This window comes from Rhincodon typus, chromosome 14 (genome assembly GCF_021869965.1).
Source record: "Rhincodon typus isolate 14 chromosome 14, sRhiTyp1.1, whole genome shotgun sequence".
Lineage (NCBI taxonomy): Eukaryota > Metazoa > Chordata > Chondrichthyes > Orectolobiformes > Rhincodontidae > Rhincodon > Rhincodon typus.
In genome coordinates this window covers 37,417,461-37,438,730 of record NC_063345.1, presented here as the reverse complement: position 1 = coordinate 37,438,730, position 21,270 = coordinate 37,417,461, and the positions used below count along the sequence as shown (strand labels likewise).

Genomic DNA, 21,270 nt, shown 5'->3' with positions numbered 1-21,270 from the left:
ATGAAGAAGGGTCTAGACCCGAAACGTCAGCTTTCCTGCTCCTCTGATGCTGCTTGGCCTGCTGTGTTCATCCAGCTCTATACCTTATTATCTCAATCAACTATAGTGGTGGGAGAAAAATGGGAAATTCACAAATTCCAGATTGAAACAAATTAATTTTTTTCGTATTTTGAGCTTTCTCATATTCTTGTGAATCGTGATGAAATAGAATTTGTCAGTTTTCTTCTGGAATGTTTCTGTATTCCTCTGCTCACAAATATTTTCTGTTTATATAATTATGCTGATATCATCATGATCCCGTGTATATGTTTTAGACAGGTTATTTGGCCCTGCTGTGTTACAATTTTGGAGTAGATACCTATCAGCAGAAGAAATATGAAGAAAGTGCTTTCTGGTTGAGGTAAAGATGGTTTATTTGAATAACTTTGAAGCAATCTGACCAATGACTCTTGCGACATGGTGTTTAAATGTAATTCTGCTGTAAGGCTGTCTGTGAAGAATTTGTTGGGGATTTTGCCTCATTGCCACATTTTTAACAGGCTGTTCAGAAGGAACTCTGTTTACAGATGTAAGCAGGTTCTCTGTCAAACCTATTCGGAAGTTATAGTAGTGAAGGAGCAGAAGTGCCAAGGAAATTCTCAATCACAGTTTCTTATAGAAGTGCCATGATAAAATGCAATTTACTTATAATGCTGTTATAAAATTCAATCATTCAAGTGGGATTCTACATTCCATATATTGAGAAGTGAGACAATGCAAACTGTAAAATCTTGCATGTTATATAATTAAAGCCTGTAACAATATAGAAATGACTGCAACAGCATTTTCTGCTGAAGCCTAGAAATCAAGGTTCTCACCAACTATAGATTAATACAATCTTCATATTCAACTACTTGTTCCCTGTACCTGAGCTAGATCTAACCTTTCTTGCTGTCTTGTGCTCCATTTCACCCGGTGCCTACTGTCCAAATATCTGGGTATGGCTGTATATGCCGGAGATTCTGATGAGGATTTTGATGGGTAGCATAAAGGAGAATGATAGTGAGCATCATTGATGCTTGTTGCTGCCATGCCTGCAACAGAGCCTCGCATCACTGCTAAAGTGCTGAATGCCGGCTAACATACTGCAGAGCTCAGAGCCCATTTGTTCCACCATAAAAGTAGTAGATCCAACCATAATGTAACACCAGTTCATGCCAGAGTCTTAGATTCTGTTGCAGCTCAGGTAGAAACCACCCAAGATCATGAAATCTGTGCTTGCTGCCATGGAGGGCCATCTTTATGCTATCCAGACTCAAATTGTTGCCATTATTGCTATAGATCCCGTTGATTGAGGAGTCATATCTCATCCCAGTGGACCAGTAGGATTGCAAAACATCACCTGTGCAATTTGAACTATATCCCTTTAAAGCCCTAAATATATGCTCACTCACACAATTAAGACATTTAAAAGACGAATGGCTTAATGCGTTACTGTGGGGGATATAAAAATAGGATTAACAAATTCCGATGATCTAAAGTCCAGAACACAAATTGTAAATAAAAACTGAAAGAACTGCAGATGCTGTAAATCAGGAACATAAACAAAGTTACTGGAAAAGCTCAGCAGGTCTGGCAGCATCTGTGAAGGAAAAAACAGAATTAACATTTCAGGTCCGGCGACCCTTCCTCAGAAGTTCTTCTGATGGTGCTTCTTTGAAGATTGATAATTTGAACTTGTATCTTTACTTGAATGGATTCTTTCTTTTACTTTTAAACTTACTTTCTTTCTTTTAAACTTTTTTACGGAAGAGAGGGCAGGATCGTTGCTTTCTGTCTGCATGTTTGATATTTCTTCCACTCTGCTGCTCTTAGCACTTACAGTGTTTTAATACTCTGCAGCCCAGCTAATCAGAACGCTGTTGTCAGGCAGAATTTCCTTAACTTGAAACATTTGAAGCACTGCTCAATCTTTTATTCTCACTCTTACTGCTTCCAAAATACAAAATTGTATTGCACAACTCAACAACACATGCAACACTTGACTTTTTTCTCATTGCAAAACTCTCCTGCTAGTTCAGTTATAGCAATCGAACTTTCATTTCTGTTTATATTCCAAAAAATGTGAGGTATGTAATGCCTTATATTAACAGTATGTGGGTAGGAGTACCATAAGAAATAGGAACAGGAGTAGGCTGTTTGGCCCCTCGAGACTGCTCCATCATTCAATAGGATTATGGCTGATCTGACATTCCTTGTGTCCGCTTTCTTGTATTTTCCCTGTAACTCTTGATTCCTCTTTTGATCAAAAATCTATATTTCTGTCAGCCTTAAATATACACACATGCTGTACCCCCACAGCTCTCTGTGGCATGGAGTTTCCAAGATTCACAAACCTCTGAGAGAAGAAATACCTCCTTATCTCAGTCTTAAATTGATGCCTGTTTATTCTGGCAGTATCCTGTCTGGTTTTAGACTCTCCCATAAGGAGAAGCATCCTCTCAGCATTTACCCTGTAAAGCCCTTAAGAATTCTATATGTTTCAAATGAGGTCACCTGAACTCCAGTGAGTAGAATCTCAACCTTATTACCCTTTGCTCATAAGACAATCCCTCTATACCAGGGATCATCTTAGTGAACCTTCTCCGATCTGCCTCCAATGAAATGAATTCTTTTCTTAAATAAAGGGATGAAAAATGCCCATAGTACTCAAGATATGGTCTCCCCAGGATCTTGTACTGTTGCAATAAGACTTCCCTAGCCTTATACTCCAACCCCCCTTGAAATAAGGGCCAATATTCTATTGGCTTTCCTGAATATCTGTTGCACTGTGTGCTAGCTTTCTGTGTTTTGTGCACATTTACCCCCAAGTCCTTTGTGGTGCAGCTCTGCGATTTTTCTCCATTTAAGTAATACTGTGTTCTTCTGTTCTCCTTTCCAAAGTGGTCAACTTCACATTATTCCACATTATACTCCATTTGCCAACTTATTGTCCATTTAACCTATCAATATTTCTCTGTAAAGTGTTTGTATCCCTTTTGCAACCTGCCTTTTCATCTGTTTTTGTCATCTGTAAATTTGGCTGCAGTACATTTACTTCCATTTTCCGAGTCACTAACATATTATAAACAGTCGTGGTCCCAGCACTGTTCCCTGTGGAACCCAACCAGTCACAGGTTGCCAACCTGAAAAAGATCCCCTTTTGCCCAGTCAATGTTTTCTGCCCATTAACCAGTTCTCAATTCATGCTGTTATGCTATGTCAACACTGTGGACTCTTACCATGACTTAAATTTTGTGAGGTATCTTGCCGAATACTGCAGTAAGTCCAAATACAACCCTTCTACTGGTTCCTCTCTATCTACTTTGGTTGAGGCTTCTTCGTAAAACTCTAATAAATTAATCAGACACCATTTCCCTTTCATGAAGCCATGCTGACTCTGCTTGATTGGATTATGATTTTCCAAATTTGCCACTATTACTTCCTTAATAATTAATTTGTTACTTTTCCAATGATAGATGTTAAGCCAGTTGGCCTGTAGCTACTTGTTTCATGCCTCCCTACCTTTTTGAATAGGGAAAAATGAGCAATTTTCCAATCTTCTAGTATTTGTCCAGAATCCAATGATTTTTTGGAAAATTGCAACCAATGCATCAATTATATCTGTAGCTCCCTCTTTCAGGATCCTGGGACAGACTTATCTGCTTTTTGCCCCATTTGTTTGTTTAATACTGCTTCTGTAGTGATTATACTTAATTCCTACCCCATATCTTTGAGTATTAATTGGATGATCAAAGAATCTTCCACCATAAAGATTGATGCAAAGTATCTGTTCAAGTCCTCTGCCATTTCTTTGTTCCCAAAATCATCTCCCCAGATCCACTTTCTAAGGGTCAAGTATTCAGTTTGACCTCTCTCTCTTCCTTTTTATATATTTAAAGAAGCTCTCCAGTGGCAAGTCACACTGTCACTGACACACTGTATCTTCATGAATCTTACTATCCGTGTAAAGTAATATGTCTTTTCATCCAGTTCTTCCCTCCTAAAAGATGATGAAGCATGTTGGTTGACCTATATGGCCCCCATTATTTCCAGGTTTTTGATTGCTACCTTATTTGGAGAAATGTAAGAGATGAAAGGGGGAGATGTAGCTAGGGGTGGTGTTGAGAAGGTGGGTGAATTTTTGGACCAATGGCAAGGGCTATTCTTGCCCTGATATGAGACTACAAGCTAGATTTCAGGACTTAGCTCAGTTTAGTGACCACTGTCGTGCTGAACACTTGTCATTGTTCTGGCATTAGGAAACGTAGGAGAACTACTCCATGGAAATCCTCGGAGGTTGGGCTTTGTATGTAGTGCACTTCTCCCCTTCTTCCCACACTCTTCACAAAGCTTTCCTTCTGCTGCATGTTTTTAGAACCAGACCAAGAGGCACTGCAGCAACTTAACCACCTGCCTGCATATAAGTCTTCTCCCTGAACTATACACAACTGCCAAAAAACTCAAAGCTCAATGCTTCCACAGACTTGCCCTGAGCAAATGTAAACTTAATTCACCTTACCTACAGTTTGTTGAATAGTCCTTTAACAAACACATGTTCAGGGATCATTTTGCAGCTGAATGCATGATCTTTGTAGATAGCCTTCACAATTGTCCAATTTACTGATGTGGTCCAAATGTGACAGGTGAGTATCACATCCGATTGCAATGTTGTTTGAATCTGAGATAACTCTAAGTAATTGGTTCCAGACATGTAGGGACTTCCCAACTGAGTGATCTTCTTGTGCGCAGGAAGTGGCTAGCTGCTGAGTATGTCCCAGCAAACTGACACTAAGATTTCATACTATCATCTCCAGCGGCAAGTGAGTCAAGTTTTCACATCCTAGTGTTTGTCCATTATTGATGTGTTGAACCTTAGCACTGTTAATGTTTCTTATATGTGTGAACTTGGTGACTAGATGACACAGGGGATTGGAAGAAGTACCTCAACTCTACAGCATAAATAAGGTTTAACTTATACTATTGCTAATGTTGTAATGTTTTTCCATTATCAGTCAGAGCTACGACATTGGAAAAATAGACAAAAGATATTCTCCTGGTTCTCCTGTGCAAGTATGTACAGTTTAAGTATAAATGTTAAGTTAATTTATATAATGACATTGGCAAATAACTGAGTTTATCTTTATATGTATGTAAGAGTAAAAGTTTAGAGAGTGCAAGTGGAAATATGTAATTATTATGAGGTTAAACGTGTAAAGTATTATGAGGTTATGAGGTATGTCACATTGGCAATTGCTCACTAACCAGTATGATTGTCCACCTAGGAAGTTGTGCGTCACTGATCATGGGTTCTGTGGGTCCTTGCATTGCTAATGAGCCTGATCCTACAACCACACATTTGACAGGTGTTTCCAGGAGGTCGAATTGGTCCTCAGCCTTGAGATTGCTGGCATTCCTTTTTTTATTCCTTCTTCGTACTTGCTCTTGCTAATGAGTGTTCTCAAAGAATTGTGTCCCTTCATGCAGGTGGTACTGCCAAGTCAGGTTCTTCTGAGCGAGGGCTCTTCAAGGTGTTGGCATCTATGTTGTATTTCTTGAGGTAAGCCTTCAGGGAATCATTGGCCCTCCTCTCATTTGAGAGCCATCCTTGAGGTGGGAAATGATTTGCTTTGGCAGTTAGAACTTGGACATTCTAAGCATGTGGCAGGCCAAGCGGTGTTGATTTTGGAGATTATGGTCTTGATGCTGATGCTATTGGCTCCTTTGAAGTCACTGACATTAGTATACCTGTTCTTGCAGCTGATGTGGAGAATCCGTCTCAAATAGCGTTGGTGGTACTTCAGGACCTTGAGGTGGCTTCTATACGTAGTCCGAGTTTCGGAGCTGTGTAGAATAATTGGAAGGATGACTGCCTTATAAACAAGGCTCTTGGTAGCAGTACGGATGTCACAGATGTCAAAGATTCCCATTTTAGGTGTCTGAAAGCAGCACTCTCAGATTAGATGCAGTTTTGGGTCTCTGCATTGATGGCAGCCTTAGATGAGAGGTACATTCCCAGGTAGAGGGAATGTTCTACATTTTAGAGGATTTCTCTGTTGGTCTTAAAGGAGCGATCGACTGGAACTTGCCGAGGATGTGTTGGTGGAGGACTTGAGTCTTCTTGGGATTGATGCTGAGGCCATTGCTTTGGTATGCATCTACAAAAATCTTAAGCAAAATTTGAAGATTTTCTTCCGAGAGAGCAGCAGTAACATTGCTTGTGGAACCTCAATGTACAGTGAAAATGTCAGTATTGTTATCTTGGATTTCAGTTGGTTGTGGTTGAAAAGTATCCTGGAGACCATTGCCAGACCAAAGCTTTTTCTTGACAAGATGAAGGATGTGTGACGGTGGGAGAGAAAAGAGCGCGATGACATATCCACAGCCATTCCAGGCAGTGTTTACTTCACACTTGTTCTTCTGCAGATCACTTGAAATCTCTGCCCTCTTGTCCTTTGCTCTTTTCCAAGTGGGTGCAGTTTAATTTACTGTATACAGCCTATTCATGAATTGAGAAAATCTCCATCAGATGTCCTCTTAGCCTTCTTCTCTTGAAGGAGAATAGGCCGAACTTCTTCAGTCTGTCCTCACAAGTGAATTTCCTTAGCCCCGAAAACATTCTTGTAAACTGCTTCTATTCTCTCTCCAATGCTATTGTATCCTTACCAGAACTGTATACAATATTCCAGCTGAGGTCTTACAAACATCTTATATGTGTTCAGCATCACCTCCTTGCTCCTGTACTATCTGTCCCTTTTAATAAAGCTGAAAATACTGTATTGCTTTCTCTACCTGTCCTTCCACTTTCAATGATCTGTACACCTAGGTCCCTCTATTCCTGTATCCCTTCCCTTTGAATTCTACCTCCTACTTTATATTGTCTTCCAATGTCCTTCCTACCAAAATCCATCAACTCACGTTTTACAGCATTGAAACTTACCTAGCATCTATCTGCCCACTCCACGAACTTGTCTGTGCTCTTCTAGAGTTCTACACTGTTGTCCTCACATATATAGTTCCCCCAACTGTCATTTACAAACTTTGAAACTGCCCTCTGCACTCCAAGATCTAGATCTTAAAATGGAAAAGCAAGGGTCCTATTAGCAATTCCTGGGAAGTTCGTTACAAGCCTTCTCTAGCTCAAAGAATATTCATTGACCATTATTAGTGTCTTTCCTATCACACAGCTAATGTTGCAACTGACCTTTGTATTAGATGACGTATAACTTTCAGAGAATCATAGAATCCCTACAGTGTGGAAGCAGGCCATTTGGCCTATCGAGTTACACCGACCCTCCGAAGAGCATCCCACTCAGACCCACCCCCTACCCTATTCCTACATTTCCCACCCTTGACACGATGGGCAATTTAGCATGGCCAGTCAACCTAACCTGCTCATAATTGGACTGCGGGATGAAACCAGAGCACCTGGAGGAAACCGATGCAGATATAGGGAGAATGTGCAAACTCCACACAGACAGTCACCCGAGGCTGGAATCAAACCCGGGTCCCTGGTGCTATAAGGCAGCAGTGCTAACCACTGTGCCACTGTGCTGCTCTAAGTCTGTTGTTTCCTCTCAAGTCTGTAGTGTGTCTTCTGAAAATCCATGTGCACCACATCAATAGCCTTCATCAAACCTTTCTGCTATATCTCCATAAAACTCCATCAAGTTAGTTAAACATGTTTTCCTCCTTCAGAATTCCAGGCTGATTCCTCCTAATCAATTCTCTTTTTTTCCATATAACTACTAATCGTATCTAATAAATATCTGTAGAAACTTCCTCACCACTAAAGTTAAATTGACAGGTCTGTAATTGTTGGGCTTATCCTTGAACATTTATTGATCAAGGCTTTAACATTTGCAATTTTCCATTCTTCTGGCACCTGCCCCAGGTCTATTGAAAAAAAGATTGTGGCCAGTGCCCCTGCAATTAACACTCTGTATTTCTTCAAACTCCTTGGATGCATGACATCCAGTTCTGGTGCCTTGTCAAATTCAAGTTCTAGCAGTCTATCCAACACTTCTGCCCAATCAATTTTGAGTCCTTCTAGTGTCTGATTTCCCTCTTCTGGCGCCATGACTTTGGTAGTATCTCTCTCTCTCTTTCTTTCTCTTTGGTAAAGACAAGTGTAAACATGTAAACACCTCAACCATGCCCCCTGCTTTGGTTTGTAAATCTGGTTTTTGGGTCCTAATTAATTCTACTCCTCTTGTCACTCCTTTCATATTTATTTGGCTTTAGAGGACTTTGAGACACTTCTTTATGTTAGCTACAAGTCTTTTCTCAGAATTCATTTTGCTTCTCTTATTTGCTTTTCACCTCCCTCTGAACCTTTGATATTCGTGTTGGTTCTTAATTTTATTTTCTACCTTAATCATGTCATAAGCACACTTATTCTCATCTTAATTTCTATCTTGTTTGTCTTGCAGGGAGCTCTGGATTTGTTTGTTCTCCCATTTCCATTTGAGGGAATATACCTTGACTGCACCTGGACTATCTCATCTTTTGAAGGCAGCCCATTATTCAGTTATAGTAGGAACTGCAGATGCTGGAGAATTTGAGATAACGAGGTGTAGAGCTGGATGAACACAGCAGGCCAAGCAGCATCAGAGGAGCAGGAAGGCTGACGTTTCGGGCCTAGACCCTTCTTCAGGAAAAAAAAACAAATAAAACTCATGTCACTTGACAATTGGTTAACCAAATATTTCACCTTTTATATATGTTTTAGAAGAGATTCTGAAATATCTAGGCCCGAAACGTCAGCCTTCCTGCTCCTCTGATGCTGCTTGGCCTGCTGTGTTCATCCAGCTCTACACCTTGTTATCTTCATTATTCAGTTATTGTTTTTCTTGCCAAGCACTCATTCAAGTCACTTGTGCCCAGCTGTTTTCATGCACCATTGAAGTCGTGTCTCTACGAATTGACTTTTTAAATTCTGGATTGTTGCATGTCATTCTCCGCCATCATCCTGAATCTTAGGATGTAATGATCAAAAATGTTTCCCAACAGACATTTGTTGCACTTGGCCCACTTGTGGCAGCAGGGGTCTGGGTGGAATGCTGTTTGGAGGGTTGATGCAGAATCGATGGGCCAAATGTTCTGTATCTGCATTGTTGGGATTCTGTGATTCTGTTCTATGATTTCCAAGAACCAGTTCCAACAGTGCATCCTTTCTTATTGAACAAGAAGCATACTGCTATAGGAAGCTCTCCTGCATGCAATCAAGGAACGCTTGCCTCTTATTGTCCTGCATGCTACAAGTATCTCAGTATATGTCTGAGTAATTGAAATCTCCCATTATAATTACTTTGTAATGTTGGCATCATTCTATAATTCTGTGCAGATTTGTTCTTCTGTATCCTTTCCACCAGTTAGTAGTTTATAGACTGAACCTAACAATGTAATTATGCCATTTTTGGTCCTAAGTTCTAGCAAAGTTGACTACGTGCTTAGAACCTCTGAGATATCCTCTTTCTCCAGCACTGCAGTGTATTCCTTAGTGCTGTCACTCCTCCTTTCCTTCCTTTTCTATATTTTCAGATTGTCTTGTGCCCCAGAATATTTAACATCCAGTCTTGGCCTTCCCTTGTTCAGCTTTCTGTTAGCAACATAATATTGAAATTCAGCATGGCAATAAGTGCCTGTAGCTTTCCAATCTTAGTTACTGTACACCAAGAATTCACATACGTGCACAGTAACCTTGGTTTAGACTTAATTTATTTTCTTTATCTGACTTCACCTACTTGCTGCTTTATATGCCAGTGGCAGTTGTATCTTAAAGTATTCAGTGAAAATCTACTTCCTTTCATTGCTACAACCCTGGTAAGTCAATTTATAGCCTTCCCAATAACACAAACAAAATGTTCTGTGAGGAACTCAATCCCACCTCTGTTCAGGTGCAACATTGTACAGGTGCCAACTTCCCCAGAGCCAGCCCCAGTTTTCCAGGAGTCTAAAGCCCTCAATCCTGCACCATCTTTACAGCCATACTTTTGTCTGCTTTATCTTCCTATTTGTGAAGTTGGTGAGAGTACAGAGATAACACAGTGTGGAGCTGGAGGAACACAACAGACCAGGCAGCATCAGAGAAGCAGGAAAGCTGACGTTTTGGGTCAGGAACCTTCTTCAGAAATGGGGGAGGGAGAAGGGGGCTCTGAAATAAATAGAGAGAGGAGGGGTGGCACTGGGGAAGGTAGGAGGGATGGTGATAGGTGAGTGCAGGTAAGCAGTGGTGGGGATTGGACAGTGAGGTGGGAGGAGCAGATAGGTGGGAGAGAAGACGCACAGGTCAAGGAGGCGGGGATGAGAGGGAGGGTTGGGCATGGGATGAGGTCGGGGGTGGGGAGATTTTGAAGCCAGTAAAGTCTACATTGATACTATTGTGTTGTAGGCTTCCAAGGCTGATGATGAGGTGCTGCTCCTCCTCTTTCCGGGTGGTGTCGTTGTGACACTGGAGGAGGCTCAGGATGGACATGTTGTCCAGGGAGTGGGCGGGGGAGTTGAAGTGGTTCGTGATTGGAAGGTGTTGTCGTTTGTCACGAACCGAGTGCAGATGTTCTACAAAGCGGTCTCCGAGCCTCTGTTTGGTCTCACTGATGTAGAGGAGGCCACACCAGGAGCAGCGAATGCAATAGACCGCATTGGCGGATGTGCAGGTGAACATTTGTCTGATGTGGAAGGTTTTTTTTGGGTCCTGGGATGGAGGTGAGAGGGGTGGTGCAGGGGCAGGTGTGTGGCACTTCCTGCAGTCGCAGGGAAAGGTGCTGGGGTTGGTGGAGCTAGTGAGGAGTGTGGAGCGGATGAGGGAGTTGCGGAGAGAGCGGTCCCTATGGAAGGCAGATAGGGGTGGGGAGGCAAATATATCTTTCATTGTGGGGTCAGATTGCAGGTGGCGGAAGTGGTGGAGAATGATGGGTTGAATCTGGAGGTTAATGGGGTGATACGTGAGGACGGGGGGATTCTGTCTTTGTTTTTGTTGCGGGGAGGGGATGTGAAGGCTGAGGTGCAGGAAATGCAAGAGATGCGGCCGGTTGAGAGCATTTTCGACCACTGTGGGGGCGAAGTTGCAGTTCTTGAAATACGAGGACATCTGGGACGCTCAGGAGTGGAATGCCTCCTCTTGGGAGCAGAGGCGGAGGAATTGGGAGTAGGGGATCGCATTCTTGAAGGAAGATGGGTGAGAGGAGGTGTGGTCTAGGTTGTAGGAGGTATAGCAGTCCTGGCCTGCTGTGTTCCTCCAGCTCCACACTGTGTTATCTCTGACTCCAGCATCGGCAGTTCTTACTATCTGTGGGTGAGAGTACAGGTTGTGAGGAGTATGCAAAGGGGCTTCAAAGGGCCTTAGGCTGACTGAGTGGACAATAATATAACAGATGGCATATAATGTGGACAAGTGTGAGTTTATCCACTTTTACGCAGAGTATCTCTTAAATGGTGAGAGATTGGAAGGCAGTAGGGCTGATTTGTTCCTGTTGAAAACTAATATACAGGTGTAGCAAGTAATTCAGAAGTTAACTGGAATGTTAGCCTTTATTGCAAGAGGATTTGATTACAAGTCATGCTTCAGTTTTGTAGAGCCATTGGTGAGACTGCACCTGAAGTATTATGCGCAGTTTGGGTATCTTTGTCTAGACAAGGATATACTTGTCATGGAGGAAATGCAGCAAAGGTTTATCAGACTGTTTCCTGAGATGTTAAGACTGTCCTAAGAGGAATAATTGAGGAGACAATTGGCACAGTATTCTCTGGAATTTACAAAAATGAGAGGCCGTCTCATAGAAACTTATTAAATTCATAAAGGAATAGATATAGTAGATGTAGAAAATATGCTTCCCATGAAGTAGGGTCTAGAACCAGGGAATGCACCCATTAAAAGGAAAACCAGTTAGGATTAAGTTGAGGAGTATCTTCACTCAGAGTGTGGAAAATCATTAGATTCTTTGCTCCAGAGGGCTGTGGAAGCTTAGTCATTAAGGAAATTCAAGACCGAGAGTGATAGATCTAGTTACTCATGACATCAAGTGGTAAAGGATGTCTCTGGAAGTACGGCATTAAGGTAGATGATCTAGAATGGCAGATCAGGCTCTCGGGGCTGAATGGGCTATGCCTGCTCCTATGTTTCTATGTCCCTTATACTTTTCTGTTGATATTGGTGTTCATAAGATCCTAAGGAAGTCTCAGAGTCATGAATATTTGATCCATTATTTTTTTCTGGTAATAGAACTAGTTCTTTGGCATTGTAGAATTAGCAAATTATTTCAGAAATGTTAGCACCAAAGTCCTAAGTAGCCTTTGGAAGGTAACTTACCTGTTGTGAATAACCTACTAATTTCTGCAACTTAAACTGCCAATATTTGAAACATGGAACAAAAAAAGACTGTGGATGCTGGAAGTCGGAAACAAAAACCAAAATTATCGGGAAGTCTCTCAACATCTGTGGAGAGAAAGTACAGTTAACTTTTTGGACCCAGTGACCCTTCTTCAGAATTGTCTCGAACATTCATTGGTTTATGAATGGTGTTATAAGTTTAATGGACGTTTTAGTACTCCAGAGTAAACATTTGTTGAAATGTTGCACTGCTGACAAAACTTTCTTGATAAACAATTCTAGTAATGATATTGTATTTAGTTTATGTGGCCATTCCTGCATAGTAATCTTTGTGTTAGCAAGAATGAAGCCACCTGGATCTTATGAACACCAATATCAACAGAAATGTTTTATTAACTGAAATTTCTATAATACTCAAACTGAGTTTTGCTTTTTAGAAGTTATTTGCAACCCACTAAGCTGTCCGGAGGTCAGAAGCAGCATTTAACATTGAGTGACTGTACTCTTTTCTTTCTTTAAAAGAAAGCTCATCCAAGGTGAGAAACAGCAAGTCAAAGGTTGAATTTCCGAAACCCCAATGTCTGAAAATCCATTATTTCACAGAAATTTGTCATCCATGGGTGCACTACACAAATAAGACAGATATTTCATAATTCCCTGATGACAGCTCTAATTTTCTCATTACATTGTACTGTCAGATCTGTTTGTGTGAGCATGGAAGTATAGTTCTCAGAGCTAATTGTCCAAGTCTTTGAGAGTTTATATTCGTCTTGATCTTCATTTATGGTGTTGATTTGTTTGGTTCTGGTTTTACTGTGGTATGCTGCTGTGCTACGGCCCTTGACTGCCCAGTTGCTTCCCCTTAGTCTTCAAAAACAGAACAACACCTTTCCTTGTTTCCAGAGTATTGTTGGTTCTCATTAACTAGCATTATGATTAACCAGTACCATCTGTTCCTGGAGCATGCTGAATAACAAAACTTTTACTTTACTTTCTGTACTGGAATAATTTTCACGTGACATGTTAGAGTTTATCTGTGCCAAATCTTTCTTAATGTCCTCGTGTATTTGTTGTGTTGTTATACCATGATTAGTGGCCTGCAAAAGATGATGGTGCAGAGATAGAAAGAGCTAGAAGATTTACAGCTGATACTGGTGGAGGTATAAAATAGAAAGTTTTTACAATTGATTGTTGTTCTGTTTTAGGCAAAGGTTTTGCGTTTATTAGCCAATGTTTATCTTGAATGGGACATCAAGCAACACCAGGAGAGAGCTCTCAATGCTGTCATTCTTGCAAATCAAGTAAGACATTTCATGCAGTCCTTTAAATATGCAAACTCTGTCACATTAAGTGAAAACGTTATTGTAACCTAAGCTTGCTGTCTCTGTTTTTCCTTCTCAATGTCTTTATTGTTTTTAGCAATGTTGGGAAAAAAATTTCATCCTTGAATATCTCTATAAAGTCCCATAGTTATATCCCTATTTGTCTCATTCTATGCATTTTGGAACAAATGTTCAATTATAGAGAACACAAATAGTGTTTCAAAAATGTTAGGAAACACACTGAGAGGGAGGAACTGAAGGCCGGATAATCTTTCTTTATTTACTCATGAAATGACGGCATCGCTGGCTAGGCAGCATTTATTGCCCATCCCTAATTGCCTACAGGGCAGTTAAGAGTCAACCATCCCAGAATATTTAAGGTAATTGCCCTTTATTGGTGGTCATCTTTCAAGATTCTGTATCAGATCCTATGGATCATGTAGGTAATGTAATCTCACTATGTTTAAAAGGGAGAAGAAAACTGGAAATTATAGATTGGTTAGCCTGATGTTAGTAGTGGGGAAGATATTAAAATCCATTATGAAAGATTTAATACCAGAGCACTTGGCAAACATTAGTAGTAGGATCTGGCAGAGTCAGCATGGATTTACAAAAGGGAAATTATACTTGAGAAATCTACTTGAACTTTTCAAGGATCTAACTAGTATAATGTGATCTTATTTCACTTTGGTAGCAAAAGCAGCAAGGCAGATTATAATCTGATTTGCAATAGATTGGGAAGGCAGGACATGCAACAAAACCTGGGTGCCGTTGCACACCAGTTGCTGAAAGAAGCATTTAGGTTCAACAGACAGTGAAGAAATAAATGTTGTATTGCCATTTATAGCAAGAGGATTGTGTACAGGAGCATGGATGTCTTGCTGCAGTTGTACAGAATCTTGATGAGACCATACCTGGAGTATTATGTGCAGTTTTGGCCTTTCTAACTCAGAAAGGCTGTTTTGGTTATGAAGGAAAGCAATGAAGGTTTACCAGACTGAGATTCCTAAGATAGCGGAACTGACATACGAGGAGGGACTAGATCAGTTAGGACTATATTCCCTGGATTGTAGAAGAATGAGGGGTGCAATCTCAGAAACCTTTACATTTTTAATAGGATTTGAAAGGGTATATACTTGAAATATGTTTCCAATGACTGGTGAATACAGAACCAAGGACACAGCTCAGGGATGTGGGTAGACCATTTAGGACTGAAAAGAGTGGAAAGTTCTTCACCCAGAGAGCAATGATCCTGTGGAATTCTCAGCCAATTCTCTGAATGCAATTGAGACCAAAACATTAAATGTTTTCAAGAAGGAGTTATAGTTCTGAGCTCCAAAGGGATCAAAGCATATGGGAAGAAAGCAGGAAAGAGACCTGAGTTGGAAATAAGCAATGATCATATTGAATGGCAGAGTGGGCTCGAAGGGCCAAATGGCCTACTCCTAGTTTCTCAGTTCCTACATTTTTGTCTGAACACCATTTAAAATAAAGTCTCAGTGTTTTGTGGTAAACAGGTCTAATTGTTTAATTTTACAGGAGAATCCCCATCCAGCTGGACTCTTCTTGAAGATTAAAATCCTTTTGAAAGGTATTTTTCCCGATGCAGTCATTTCTGCAGGTAAGAAACAGAGTTTAGACTGTGTTGGTCACCAGTCAGAATGTGTTGAAATTCATGATTTAAAAAAAAATGTTTTAAGCAGCAAGACGTTGAAGCACACAACTTAAGTAATGCAGCTAAACAGATGTCAGAACTATCTTTGTAATCTTATTTAGCTTACAAGTACAAAATGCAGGAACCGTGAAATAGGTCAGTCAGTATATTGTTCATTTGATGGCTGAAAGTGTTGTACAGTTTACTGCTGAAGCATTTATTGCCAGTTGACGTAGGAAGAGACCAGAAGTCAATCTGTACTGAATTTTAGATTTATTTACAAAGTGAGACATCTAAATATAAAGTTTATAACTCTAGAACCCAGCATAATGTCAGTAAACTTTTTTAAATATATGCTCATTGCACCATCATTGTCTTGTGAGTGCCCCTCACCTTTAGACACAATGTTAATTTAGACCAATAACATTCAGTTCTAGTCTGTATGAATTAATTGGGTATGATATTGGAACTCTGCAGTTCTCTTAGTGAGTACGGCCACACTCATCTTGTCTGAAGAGAGTCATGTAACAAGCAGTGTAGTTTTGGTTGATGCACAATTGGCAGTCTCTGATAATATTTCTTGATAGCTTAGCCATTACTTCATAATTGTGATATGAAAGTGGATGAGCTTCCTATTCTCTGTGATCAAATGAGAAACCTAAAAATTAGGTGATAACGATGAAGTGAGGTTGCCTCCAGCAGGAAGTATTATCTGATATGACAATGCTTATTCATGAACTGCGCTTGGATATCGTGATATTAAAGAATCCAGCAGACATGTATTACAAGTAAACATCATACAAAAACATTGTATACTGAACTAATAACTATCTGATTACAACAGAGGAGCACTTTATTACTAAGCGTTATGCTTGTAGTGATCAGAAATGAGATGAGGTATGAGATCTTAACGTCCTTAGGTCACGTGCCCTGGTACAGTTAGCATCTCATCCACATGTTTCTTAAAGTTATACTGACATACTGTTCACGAGACATCATACAATAATCCCTTGTTTTCAAAAATTAAAAACGTCCCAAATAGATAATGTTTGTGCATAAGCACGTGTCAATTTGATTGTTATTCAAACAGTGTTTACAACGAATAGATCAAACTTAAAAATAACGCTTTCAAGATCTGATAACTGATCTTGACCTGGTGATGCTATACCCATTAGGAAAGGTACACATTGTTCTCTGTTGCACTTGTATTGGCAATTTGGTTGTCATCTTGCTGGTTGCTGTCACTCACTATCACTATACAATCATCACTGAATCTTCTTCTTCAGTTTGTTAACGCAGGGTAGGTGTTTTGTGCATTGATCTGAGTTGGTCTCTGTTCCTTTCTTTCTCCTCTGTCTTTGAAGAAACATGTCTTGTGTCTTTTAAATGGTCCGACAATTTGTTTCTGGAGCTGTTTGTTCACACTTGCCTTGTAGGCTAAGATATATAGATATAGAATCCCTACACTGTGGAAACAGGCCATTCGGCCCAACAAGTCCACACCGACCCACAGAACATCCCACCCAGACCCATTCCTGTATAAACCCACCTAATCTACACATCCCCGAACACTGTGGGCAATTTTAGCATGGCCAATCCACCTAGCCTGCACATCTTTGGACTGTGGGAGGAAACCGGAGCACTGGGAGGAAACCCACGCAGACATGGGGAGAATGTGCAAACTCCACACAGACAGTCGCCCAAGGGTGGAATTGAACCTGAGTCCCTGGCGCTCTGTGTGTGTGTGTGTGTATGGGGGTAGGGGGGGATGGCTGTTTTTCTCAGTTGCTGTTGTAGGAAAATACAGCAATACAATGTGAAAATCTTGCTTTATTGCTTGACAGTTAATGATTATTGATTCAGTAGTATACACCATGTTAGACCGTATGGATAGTGGAGTGATGATGCCTTGAAATGGAATCATGCTGTACAAATGTAATACAGTCCTTTGAGCTGCTAACAAGCAGAGTAGATAAAGAGGAAGCAGCAGACTTAGTTTATTTGGATTTCCAAAAGGTACTACACATAAGGCTACTCAATAAGATAAGGTTGGGGTAGTATTTTAGTATGGAAAGAGGATTGACTAACTAATAGAAGGCAGAGAGTTGGGACTGCCATAGGTATCAGTGCTAGGGCAGTTTTATTTGCAGTATATATTAATGACTTGAGTGAGAGAAGTGAATGTATTACAGCCAAGTTTGCAAATGACATGAAAAAGTAGGTAAGAAGACAAGTAGTGGGATGACATGGACTTTATGGACAAATCTAGACAGATTAAGCAAGTGTGCAAAAATTTGGCAGATGCATTATGCTGTGGGATAATGTGAGATTATGCATTTTGGCAGGAAGAATAGTATTTAAATGGGAAATTGGTTGAGTGGCAGGGACCAGAAAATGGGGGTGGTTGCTGATATTGTAGGATGTGACCAGTGGTGTCCCCCAAGGCTCTATGTTAGGGCCTCAGTTATTCACTTCCTTAATTAACAACTTGGATAATGATATAGAAAGTTGTATATCTGAATTTGCTGATGACAGAAAGTTAGGCAGCATAGTAGACAATGTAGCTGATAGCATAAAATTAAAAAAGGATATTGATAGGCAAAGAGAATGGGCAAAACTATGGCAGATGCAGTTCAGTGTCAGCAAGCGTGAGGTTATCCATTTTGACCAAAGAAAGATAGTGCATGTCCCAAGAGAATTAGGGGTTCAGGTACATTGATCTTTAAAATGCAACAAACAGGTGCAGAAAATATTCAGAAAAGCAAATGGAATGTTGCCCTTCGTGTATCTTCCTGTAAGGAAGATGCGCTAGGAATTTTGAGGAAGCTGAAGATAGATAAGTCCCCCAGGCCTGATGGGATTTATCCAAGAATTCTATGGGAAGTGAGGGAAGAGATCGGAGGGCCTTTGGCGATGATCTTTTCGTCCTCACTGTCCATGGGTATAGTGCCGGAAGATTGGAGAGAGGCAAACGTCATTCCCTTGTTCAAAAAGGGAATAGGGATAACCCTGGAAATTATAGGCCAGTTAGTCTTACTTCAGTGGTGGGCAAATTATTGGAAAGTGCTCCAAGAGATAGGATTTATGATCACTTGGAAAGGCACAGTTTGATTCGTGATAGTCAGTATGGATTTGTGAGGGGTAGACCATGCCTCACAAACCTTATTGAATTCTTTGAAGAGGTGACCAAACACGTGGATGAAGGTAGAGCAGTGGATGTGGTATACCGGGATTTAAGTAAGGCGTTTGATAAGGTTCCCCATGGTAGGCTCATGTAGAAGGTAAGGAGGCATGGGATAGGGGGAAATGTGGCAGACTGGATTCAGAATTGGCTGACCCTTAGAAGACAAAGGGTGGTAGTGGACAGAAAATATTCAACATGGTGCTCAGTTACGAGTCGTGTACCACAAGGATCTGTTCTGGGTCGTCTTCTATTTGTGATCTTTGTAAATGATTTGGATGAAAGAGTGGAAGGATAGATTAGCAAGTTCGCAGACGATACGAAGGTGGGTCGCGTTGTGGACAGTGCGGAGGGCTGTTCTAGGTTACAAAGGGACATTGATAGAACGCAGAGCTGGGCTGAGAAGTGGCAGATGGAGTTTAACCCTGAAAAGTGTGAAGTGTGAGATGATTCATTTTGGAAGGACAAACTTGAAAGCAGAATACAGGGTTAATGGAAAGATTGTTGGCAGTGTGGAGGAGCAGAAGGATCTTGGGGTTCATGTTCACAGTTCCCTAAAAGCTGCCACCCAGGTGGATAGAGTTGTTAAGAAGGCATATGGTGTGTTAGCTTTCATTAATAGAGGGATTGAGTTCAAGAGCTGTGAAGTTATGCTCCAGCTATACAAAAGCCTGGTTCGACCACATCTGGAGTATTGTGTCTAGTTCTGGTCGCCTCATTACAGGAAAGATGTGGAGGCGTTGGAAAAAGTACAGAGGAGATTTACCAGGATGTTGCCTGGAATGGAGGGAAGGTCTTATGAGGAAAGGTTGAGAGAGCTAGGGCTTTTCTTTTTAGAACAACGAAGGATGAGAGGTGACTTGATAGAGGTGTACAAGATGATCAGAGGTATAGATATAGTGGACAGCCAGAGGTTTTTTCCTAGGGTGGAGGTAGCTTTTACGAGGGGGCATAGTTTTAAAGTGAGTGGAGACATCAGAGATATCAGGGAGACATCAGAGGTAGGTTCTTTACTCAGAGAGTGATAGGGGCGTAGAATGCATTGCTGGAGAGGGTAGTGGAGTCGGCCTCATTAGTGACATTTAAGCAGCTATTAGATAGGCATATAGATGATGGTAAAAAGTAAGGGTGGAGGTTAGATAGACCTTAGGATTCGGGTAAAAGTTCGGCACAACATCGTGGGCCGAAGGACCTGTACTGTGCTGTACTGTTCTATGTTCTATGACTATATCTGGAATACAAGAATGCAGAAGTTATGTTGCAGTTATACAAAACCCTGGACACTTGGATAACTGTGAACAGGTTTGGGCACCACAAGAATAGAAATGATACCTAGACTTTAGGAGTTAAGGTACGACGAGAGATGACAATTTAGAAGGTTAAGGGGTGATCTGATTTATGTCTTCAAGATTTAACTGGAAAAGACAGGGTAGATACTGTTATGGACAAGACCAAACCCCCTCAAAACATGTCAAGAAGACAACCCTAACTTTTTCTTGTTTTAGAGGCAAATGCCAGACACTGTGTTCTGGATGCAATTTGATTGGACAAACTATCAGCTTGAAGCAAAACATATGTTATTCATACTACAGTTAAAATAGGCACAATAAAAGAAAAGGACTGGCTTAACTGTCATTCTGTTGAAGTGCTTAACAACTTAATATATATAAACTAGTACTAATTAACAGCTCCAATATAGTAACATCCCATAAACGTACCCTTGGCAAAGTCAAATTCAGTAAAGTAGATTCTCATATGCAATCATAGAACCCCAGCTTTTTGCTGTAATAGAGAAGGAATAAGAAGTTCCCCACCCAGTTTCAAGACCCCAGCAACTGCAGAAAGCTAAAACAAAGATCCTGGTTCTGTGGGAGCTTGACCCCACCCATTCAGACTGCTTCTTTTGTTCCAACTTTAAAATTAAAAAAAAACTGAAGTCCTCACAAGCTGTTTACTTTTTAGGCTTTCAGCAGGTTGCTCAATGCCTCTGCCTCAACTTTTCTTCATACAAAAAATTGCATCTCTTAAAGTCATTGTATTGTCACAGTAAAGATAAACTATTTCAACTGGTTGGAGATTCTAAAATTAGGGGCAGAGTTGAAAAATTAGGTTTCGGACCATTCCGGAGAGATGTCAGGAAGTATCTTTGCACAAAAAAGATGGTAGATGTTTGAAACTCTCTTCCACACATATCAGGAGATACTAGATCAGTTGTTAATTTTAAATCTGAGATAGTTATGTTTTTGTTAAGCGAAGGTGTTAAGGGACATGTGTAAAAGGCAGATGTATGGAGTTGGCCATAGAGTAGCCATGATTTCATTAAGTGGCAGAATAGGCTCAAGGGGCTGAATGGCCTACTCATGTTTCTGTAACTCTTGGGAGTTTTCTGTCATGGTGTCAGTGGTGGAGAGAGTTAATGTTTGTGGATGTATTGCGAATCAAGTGAGATAACAAGGTTAGAGCTGGATGAACACAGCAGGCCAAGCAGCATCAGCGGAGCAGGAAGGCTGATGTTTTGTGCCTAGACCCTTCTTCAGAAGTGGGGGAGGGGAAGGGGGTTCTGAAATAAATAGGGAGAGAGGGGGAGGCGAATAGAAGATGGATAGAGGAGAAGATAGGTGTAGAGGAGACAGACCGGTCAAAGAGGCGGGTATGGAGCCAGTAAAGGTGAGTGTAGGTGGGAAGGTAGGGAGGAGATAGGTCAGTCCAGGGAGGATGGACAGGTCAAGGATGAGGTTAGTAGGTAGGAGATGGGGGTGCGGCT

The 21,270-nt window shown here is 40.9% G+C and overlaps 1 protein-coding gene across 1 annotated transcript in view; it reads left to right on the top strand.

Moving 5' to 3' along the window:
• Nucleotides 1–21,270, top strand: part of tex11 (testis expressed 11) — a 154,257-nt gene that overhangs the window by 44,683 nt on the left and 88,304 nt on the right. The window contains exons 9-12 of the mRNA XM_048605310.1: nt 315–400; nt 5,034–5,091; nt 13,555–13,650; nt 15,211–15,292. Coding sequence (XP_048461267.1) covers nt 315–400; nt 5,034–5,091; nt 13,555–13,650; nt 15,211–15,292 — 322 coding nt within the window. The remainder of the gene's footprint in view (nt 1–314; nt 401–5,033; nt 5,092–13,554; nt 13,651–15,210; nt 15,293–21,270) is intronic.